The sequence below is a fragment of the Habropoda laboriosa genome, unplaced genomic scaffold (assembly GCF_001263275.1).
Source record: "Habropoda laboriosa isolate 0110345459 unplaced genomic scaffold, ASM126327v1 scaffold70, whole genome shotgun sequence".
Taxonomy (NCBI): domain Eukaryota; kingdom Metazoa; phylum Arthropoda; class Insecta; order Hymenoptera; family Apidae; genus Habropoda; species Habropoda laboriosa.
In genome coordinates this window covers 151,475-160,350 of record NW_017100198.1, presented here as the reverse complement: position 1 = coordinate 160,350, position 8,876 = coordinate 151,475, and the positions used below count along the sequence as shown (strand labels likewise).

The 8,876-nt window shown below is 43.0% G+C and overlaps 1 protein-coding gene across 1 annotated transcript in view; it reads right to left on the bottom strand.

Moving 5' to 3' along the window:
* The window catches only part of LOC108570346 (Krueppel-like factor 7), a 53,751-nt gene extending 45,993 nt beyond the window's left edge, over window positions 1–7,758 (bottom strand). Inside the window, exons 1-2 of the mRNA XM_017932186.1 lie at window positions 7,749–7,758; window positions 7,355–7,399 (exon numbers count right to left, since the gene is read on the bottom strand). Of these exons, the coding sequence (XP_017787675.1) occupies window positions 7,355–7,399; window positions 7,749–7,758 (55 nt within the window). The remainder of the gene's footprint in view (window positions 1–7,354; window positions 7,400–7,748) is intronic.
* Window positions 7,759–8,876: the final 1,118 nt, after the last annotated feature.

Sequence of the window (8,876 nt, the reverse complement as noted above, 5' to 3'; positions counted from 1 at the left end):
GATTGGAATATGCACGGCCACGACCTCGGCGAGCCCGCCTAGGTTCACCTTTCCTCGACAACTTCTCATCCGTGCCTCGACCCACTCTCTTCAAGTGCACCTTCACCGATACACGTGCACCGCCGTGCCGCGCTCGACTTCTTCAGGGGAAGAGGATGGATCGTAATCCACCGTTGCTTCGCGTGGGTGTACGAGAGAGCACACGCGGAGACAAAATAGCTTGTGCACACCGCGATACGATTAACGCGGACTGCACTCGTTCCGTGGAATCTTTGTGTGTTTTGGTAGCGAGAAATTATCGATTTTTGCGGGTTTAACGTTTGTTTCGTGATTTTTTTGAACGGGTACGTTGAGGAAGGGTTGAACAGTGTCTACGAAGTTTCAGAGTAGGGGATTCTTCATAAAATAAGGTGTGCAGGTCTAAGTGCAGGAAGTTTTTATGGTCTCATATAGAGTGGCCTGAAAGATCATTTATCTTGACACTGTTTCTTTCTTCTTTCTTTCAGACTGCTTTAAAAATACCAGTAGCTTCAACAGAGATATCTGAATATACTAATAAATCGTTTACCTGATAGTACAACTTTATTAAAAATTCTTATCTACAGATTGCAAAAATGTATTTAATCTAACAACGTCTTTGACTATGAGCAATTTTCTAAATTATCATCATTCGAGCCATTTCCAACCCTTTTGACAGTCAATCCAAAGAAATCTTCCACGTATGTAGATCCCATTCAACTGCTGCAAAATTTTTTCATACACATAAAACTACCTTTGTCACAAGTCGAAAGCTACCCAAGCAACAAAACCATATCACATTCTCCTCCACAAAGTAAAACGTAACTTCTCTCTCCTCCCTCCAATTAGCATTGAAACATTCCTTCATAAATTCCGCACAATGATCCGTCCATAGAAAATTATCTGTCGAGAAACACGAGCCAACGAATACCTTCTCGACGATTTCCCCCAAAAAATCATCACGAGCACATATATATATATACACTCCGAGCTAAAGGTAAAAGCATCAGCATCGTGGCGAAGAGAGATAGAGATAGAGAGGTATTCTCGCGGTCCCCCGAACGGCGACCTCATTGATACACGGTGCACCATAGCTGCTCGTCCCGTAAAAGATGCAGCGTGCAACTGAGAAGCGCAGCGTTGACCGCGGACGAAGCGGTATCCGTGGAACGGCGACATGGAAATAGTCGCGATAAATCGCTCGCCACGAACTATTCCATTATAAAGGAGCATGCCCCTCTGTAACATAGCCTGGTCGCGAGGAGCGTTGCTTTGTGCACACGGCGCACCTACCTGTACGTGCATCGGCTGCCGACAGAGCCGGCTACGACTAACGACAATCGAGCTTAAGGATTTCCCTGAAACCCCTACGCGAATCTTGACGTATCTCTCTCTCTCTCTCTTGATTTCGCTTCCTTGAATGAATTTTCTGCGCGCGTCACGAGCACCAGCGGGGGCATCTAGGGACCGAGAACACCGTTTCCCAATTCCGCGAGAGTTTTACGCGGAAGCGATTCGTGCCAATTTCCTGGAAAGCTTCACAGCGGAGACGGGTTAAATATGCGTTGAATTTGCCTCGGAGAGGTGCCTTTTAATCAAAAAACACCTGGTATATTTCACTCCTAGCGTGAGTTTTTGGTAGATATATCCTTGATTTTAGTTGGAGTAATTGTTTAAAAGAGTTTTTTCTATATTTTGGTAAATAAGTGTAGAAATGAAGATTGTTGACAGTACAAAATTATTTCAGAGTGTATCTTTGAAAATCATCTAAGGTGACTTTGATCATTTCTGTAGAAAGTTCTACCCTGAACTCAGAATTCTTTCGTCTATCTCAATCTTCCGCTCTTGTACTAAAGTTTGATAGCTTTCCTTAATTACCGTTTCCGAAATACGTGCACCTAAATATCTCCAATCCACCCATTATCCATCTCACTTAACCGCTGTAAAATTCACAGAATTAACAGTGAACAAACTAACCAGACCCTTGCTCCGTCGTAGAAAATTACAGAACCGAGTTGCTCGCGCGCGATTCACGATCCCGTGGCCATAGATCTCGCGAGCTCGCGCTTACGCGTAACGCAAGACGAGCGAAAAGCATGCACGTAGTGCACGAAGAGACGCATCGTGTTCGCACACGCGCAAGAAACGAACGAACGAACGAGGCACGCCTGTTATTACTCCCGCAGATTGATGGAATCAAGCAACCAGTCATTTCGTGGTGGAATCAGTGAGAATTAATACCGGGCTATTAATTTCTACCCGTTCGTAGCCGATTCACGCGCACACTGCCGGAGAAGCAACCGAGAAGGTTCGTGAGTGGAAAAGGCACGCATTGGTACCGGTTCCCTCTACGTGATTTAGACAACGTTTCATTTTTTCTTCTTCTTTTTTCCCCCCTTCTTCTTCTTCTTCTTTTCGATTCTCCGCACGAACCACACACTCTCCTTCGAGCTTGAACTCTCTCCGCTGCGCATCGATCGCTCTCTGATGAGGATCGGTCAGATTCATGGCCGCTTAGCGCGAATTGATGCACGGGCATTAATTACGCGATCGGGTTCTCCGAGTTGCGTTGCCTGCACTCGCACAGCCTCGATCGTGGATCGAGCCGAGGTCGACAACGGTGGATCCTCGCCGGGCCCTTAGGGATTCCTGCCGATTCATCAAGCATCTCCGCGGGAGTGCGTAGCAGAAGGGACGTCGATGGATCATCGCTCGCGTCGAAGTATCGCGGATGATGGAAATTGAACAAGCTTGCTGCCTTACGCTTGTCAACTTTCTTGCTTCGTGCAGGGAAATGGATGGAATTTGGAATATTATGGTGATTATTGTAATAAATTGCGCGGTTCTTAATTAGCCATCTGTTAACTGTAGGAAAGGCTTGGCTGCTTTTTGCGGAATATTTATTGTAATAATGTTTAAGTAATAATTTTTCAATTTGCAAGAAAGAAAAGGACACTGACGCACAAAGTTCTCAAACATGAGGTCACCCATCTAAGTATTAACAATAGATTAGAATGAATAGAAATAATAGATTTCCTGAATTTTCTGAGTCCATACTTTAAACGTAAATTTAACTCCTCGAGTATCAGAGGTATCCAAGAATTTTAACCCGTTTCTTCGATCCAAGGACCAAGGAATTTTTGACATCGATGATCATTCAGTGCACTTAAAAGATCTAACGTGTAGGCGATAGTTAAATACACTCAAGATTTCCCAACGGTGCAGCAACCTTTTAATCTGGGAATTTACTTACGCATTGAAGTTTCCATTACATTTGTCATACGTCTAAGTGTAATTACTACTTTCAAACTTTCATTACTCGCACATATTTATAAAACCTTTCTAATCTCTTATTTATTCAACAAAACGTAAAAATACTAGACGTATTATAAAAAGTAGCAAATACAAGCCTCTATTAAGTCTAACAGGACACTACTTGCGCAACCTTTTAACGAATTAACGATCTTCCAACGTTCGAAGCCAGCAATAACTCCGACGTCTACCAACTTCCACCGTGAAGTGTCGAAAAATGAAAGAACCGAGCAAACATCTCCCATTGAACGCGTCAATTGAGCGTGTCGAAAAGGTGACGCGGATCGTAGTCGCGCGCGACTAATCGCGTCGCTAATAACTCCCGGGATTCCCGCGTTTAATATTATCGCTCGTTCAGCGGCGATAAATATTAGTTTGGAAGAGTGGGTCCGTATCTCGGTTTTCAGTGTAAATGCAAAATCGCGCGTAATTTATGCTGGCAAGCAACACGCCTGGCTAGCCGAACCCCTGCGGCGAACTTGCAACGGCTTCATAAAGCCTGTGCACGGCTTGCCGCGCGCCGCAACCGCAGACGTGCCACCGCCACGGCCACCACTCGTTTACACACGCACCCAATAGTGCTAACGTGCCGTTGGGGACTCGGGGAACACTCTTCCTCCGGATAAACTAACAGATCTCGAAGAGTGAGAGAGATAGAGAGGCTCGGAAGCTGAATTAAAAAGGTTGCCGCAATTTTTTTACGGCTCGTCAAAGGCCTTTAATTTTGGTTATTTCTGTGTGTGTAGAATGTGGTTGCACTGAGTTTGAGATTTCTTTTTTTTTTAATTATACCTGTCGAAATATTTGAAGAGTTCTTACTTTTGATTACAAATTACCTGTGAAATTGTCTAATATTCATATTTATTGTTAGTAGGCAAACTTGGTCGCTTATGTTTCAGTCTAATTTTTTACTGTTCTAGGCTTCTAAAAAATCTGAGAAAATTCTGAGATACTTTTAATCTAATTTTAAATTGACTTTGACTGACATTTTTCCGAAATTCCACTTGTAGTATAAAAAAAAAAAAACGCAACTGAGTGTAACACGTTCGTAAATAGAAACCGCGTTATTCACAAAAGGAACCAGACCGACGCAACTATCTGTCAATAAACGGTTCATTTAGCAGCATGCGTAAGCACTTGTCACTCCTATTTCCTCGCTCTACAACTCTCATCGACTTCACTCGATAAAATCACGTAACAGGAGGACAATTTTCAAGTCGAACTACTTCGAACTGCAACTCGGAAGAAGTAGATACACTACCGGCGTACACGCGCAAGCGAGCCAAATTTATTCGCGAGGCCTAACAACCCATCCGCCCGGAGACCGAATTTAACTCGAGCGTCGCGACACCACGATGGAAGATTGACCGAGACGATTATGCTTTATAAATGAACCCGGGCGATGAATAATTAGCGGAACGCGTAATATTAATGCGAACATAAGGGGGTTCGTTTAAATGGCCCCTGTGGATAGGCCGTGGTTCGACCGCGATAGCATGCGCGGGCATTACTCTAATTGATTTCCAATTTCCTCTATTCCGGAGGAATGATAAATTGGGCGTAATAGCGTGCATTTTCCTTGAATATACGCAATCATAGTTCGCGGCCGGTAATGGTCAATTACGCGGGGGAACGGTTGGAAAGGTAGCGGAGCGTACCGGAGCACCAAATTGAGTGCCTATTGATCAAGAGGCCTTTCCATCGTTCCCGATGCCTACCCGTTGAATGAAATACTCACCGCGTGTCTAAGTGGAAGACTAATTGCGCGTGTTGTCGACAGGTGGAACCGTCATTCGTCGTGCGTCGGGACGCTAATGAGTGGGTTCCAAGGGAAATTTAGAGCACACGTGAAATTTCCCCCCTCCCCTTCTTTTTTTTTGCACCGTTCCGCGTCTGGCATGTTATTACGTTATCCTTTTTTTCTTTTTTCTCTCTTTTCGTTCCTCGTGACATTTTCCAACGGGGACGACACATGCACACACGCAGACAGACACGCGTGGTAATTTTCTCATGATGAAAATATCACGGTGCGTTCGATCGTCTGAACGTTCTATTTATAGTGTACCCATGAGATCAGTGGGTCTTGTCGCGCACATTCCGTCCCGGCTATTAATCAGCGGCGAGAAAATCATTTTCTACGTTCGGTTTGCTCTACGTTTAGATTGTACCCGTCCGCGCTTTATATTCGAGCATGATTTACACCGAGGATAGTAGGATACGTAGCGAGGATTGCCGTTAATTTATCGTGGATTTGATTACGTCTTGTTCGGAACGTGAAGGTTGATTGGTTAATGTTATGCTTGCGTCGTGTGTGAATTGATGGTTTTTTGTGTTTTCGAGAGGAAGAGTAAAACATGAAAGTGGAAGGTGGAGCTAGTGGAAACGGATCGTGCGTTGTCAGACGCGTCTTGAGTCAGACCGCTGCCGCGGGAATAATGTTTCTCGCTAATTTTACACACTTGCGGTGTTTAATTAATTTGAAATTTGTTAAACAGTTTTATCATACTTTACGAATTTCAATGTAATTATCTGTTTAAGAGTTTGCACCACCTTTATAATGAAAGAACCCATGTTTAAAACAAAATCATTAGTTTGACTAAAATGAATTTTGTACAGTGAATAAAAAACTTCAATACACTTTGAGAAAAGGACGAAGATTGTGATGCCTCCATTTGGCATTAGTTAATTACTTTAATCGCACCAGTAACTAAATATTAAAAACTGGCCAATATTACCATCTTTCAATGCATTGCATTTTCTATCACATGACATAAACAATCCTTAAAATAATGTCATTAACCCTTGCCTTGCAATAACAGATCACACTCTTGATCCAGATTACGATCAAACTACCAAAAATGAACTATTACACGTATACTAAACTTGAATCGTATACTCCAACGAATCATCAGAATGTCCAACTTAACCGAACCGAAACTTTCTACCAAATAAATTTTCCCGCTTTCAACCAGCTCGTGACAAATCTGTCCGCGATCTCGACGAAAATTGTATCTTCCACGGGAACACGAGAGTCAGGGTTTCTAATAAATTCGTCGGTCATTATTAGCGGGCTCGCGTCTCGAAGGTATTGTTCCCTCGTTAGCGCGTCGTGACGAAGAATTTGTGCTCTCCTGGCGCGGTTCTCACGTGCTTCGGCTCAACAATCGTACGCGTTTCAAACACAGACAGACACACGCACAGAGAGTGTCTGTAACGGGGACGGAATCGCATCGGCGGATGCGGTAACGTGGAAACAGGAACTCTGGTCTTCAGCCAATAACGCCTCCACGTGGTGGATCGCTAAATAAGGCAGCCGGTCCAGCTCGAACGTGGGTCGTTGGGTGGTTTCGCGTGATTTTTCATCGAGCCTCGAGATAAAAGTAGAAAATTGCCGGCTCCGACCCGTTACTATCCCCGCGCATTGTTCGCGTTATTGTGGGAAATCGTTGTCGATCGAATCAATACGAGGTTATTAGGCTCGCCGAGCTTCCCCGCTGTTACTTCTCTTCCTATGGTGGCGGGGTATGAATGGACAGGCATCGAGTAACGGAAACTTTCCACGTAATGGTTCCAGGCTTTTTCAACAATTTACAGAAAGATCTTGTTTCGTATTGTTAGCTGCGAGATCCGTTCGATAGTCACGATTTATCGTGGAAAATGGTAATTTCATCTTCGGATGAAAGTTTCGAATCGAAGAAATGAAACACGTCTGCGTGGGGAACGTTATCACGTTGCTGGATATTTAACGTGTTCGATATTTCTTAAATATGTTGTCCAAACAAATGGACATTGAGGAATTTTATATTAAACGATGTGAATTCAGTATCGGACCTCGATTAAAACGAGAAGATATGGGAATAAGAGAAACCTGCCCAAAATTAAAGAAAAACTTACGGAAAAGTTAGAAGAAAATTAGAAAAAAGGTGGTTCCAAAATATTAAAAGAATTAATGGAATGGAATATACAGCATAAAAAAATGGTTAAAATTCTGAAATGTTACATAGACACGCAAACACAGACTCACCACAGGGTACAGCAACCAGTTTCGCCAAACTCGTCAGAAACTCACCTGTAACAAAGGGAAAAAAGACAAAAATTATCACTCAATATCTCTCCATCGTTCGGTTCCTATAATCTATCACTTTCATCTCTAATCACCGCCGTAAAACCGATTCTACGATCTTCCAAACCAGCATAAACGACCAACCATCCACCTATTGACTCTTCATCGAAATCGCGATTAGGTAACGATACTGGCCAGGAAGAGACTTTAGGCTTGCTTAGTTAGTTTCCCGACGCGTTATCCGATTCATAATCGGATTATATCGGATTATCAGATTATAATCGTGGCTGTATCGTGCTCTCCTCGCCTCGTTAGCACCGAGCATATCGTCTTAACCAACGAGGTGTTTCCTTACTGCCTACCATCCAGATAGAGAATCTTCTTGTTCAGTCACTTGTTCCTCGCCGATTACATCGCTATGTAAATTTATCGTCGTTACGTGTGCGCGACCGCCCTTTTTTCTCTCCCCTCTAGTTACGTGCACGTTGCACGACCGTGACGATTACGTTGCCCTCCAGTTCCTACTCTGACGTATAATTCGTTTTCTGGAAAGAATACGATCCGGTCAAGAGTCGACCCTCGAATGGCTGTAATTGAATGGAAGAAGTTCGTCGTAATTAGTATCGCACATGTTTCCAACGAGGGATGGAACAATGTCGCGCTCTTCGTGGATCGAGATTTGCGGCTTGTTAACCCGTTGCACTCGGAGATCATTTTGCTATAGGAAAGGTTGCAAATCGGATCTTCTTCGAAATTCTTTAAAACTAACGTAGAAATGAACTACGCTATTTCATTTAAATATTCAACGTATTCTCTATTCCACCATGGTGAACTTTACGGAGGCCCGTAGATCTGCTCTCTGTCTTGATTAATTATTTACCAAGTGACGATTATTTAACGTCTCTTCTCAGTCGCCACTCGATTGCAACGGGTTAATCCGCTTGTTGAGGTAATCGAAGTATTTATCGTTCGATTTTGCAACGACATTACTACCAGGTTACGTTTCGTTGATTTAGCTTCAGGTTAAATTGAGAGAGGTCAAATGTGAAATTAAATTGAGCAGAGATTATCGTGCCTTCGTTCATCTGGAGAAAATCAGCTTTTACCGTTTGTAGGTAAATATATGTATATCGTTTTTCTTCTAGAATCATTTGTGCAAGTGTGAAGAAATTTTTATTAGCTGGCACTAAGGAATTATTCAAATTTTCCCGTGTCTGTGTAAAAGGTGAAGTACCGATGTTATTTTTATTTGCTATCGCGGAGAGTTAATTGAAGCGGCGGTGGGTTGTGCGACAAACGATCGTGGATAATTATGCTTGAATTGTGAAAAAAACGGCGAGTTGATATGCGGTAGGATTATGATTAAGAAATAAGTATATACAGGATTATTGGGATTTACACAGGATAATTAAATGACAGAAATCATTGGGATTAAGCAAGCACGCGGAGTTAACGAGTTGTAAACGCTTTCTTTTATTATAGC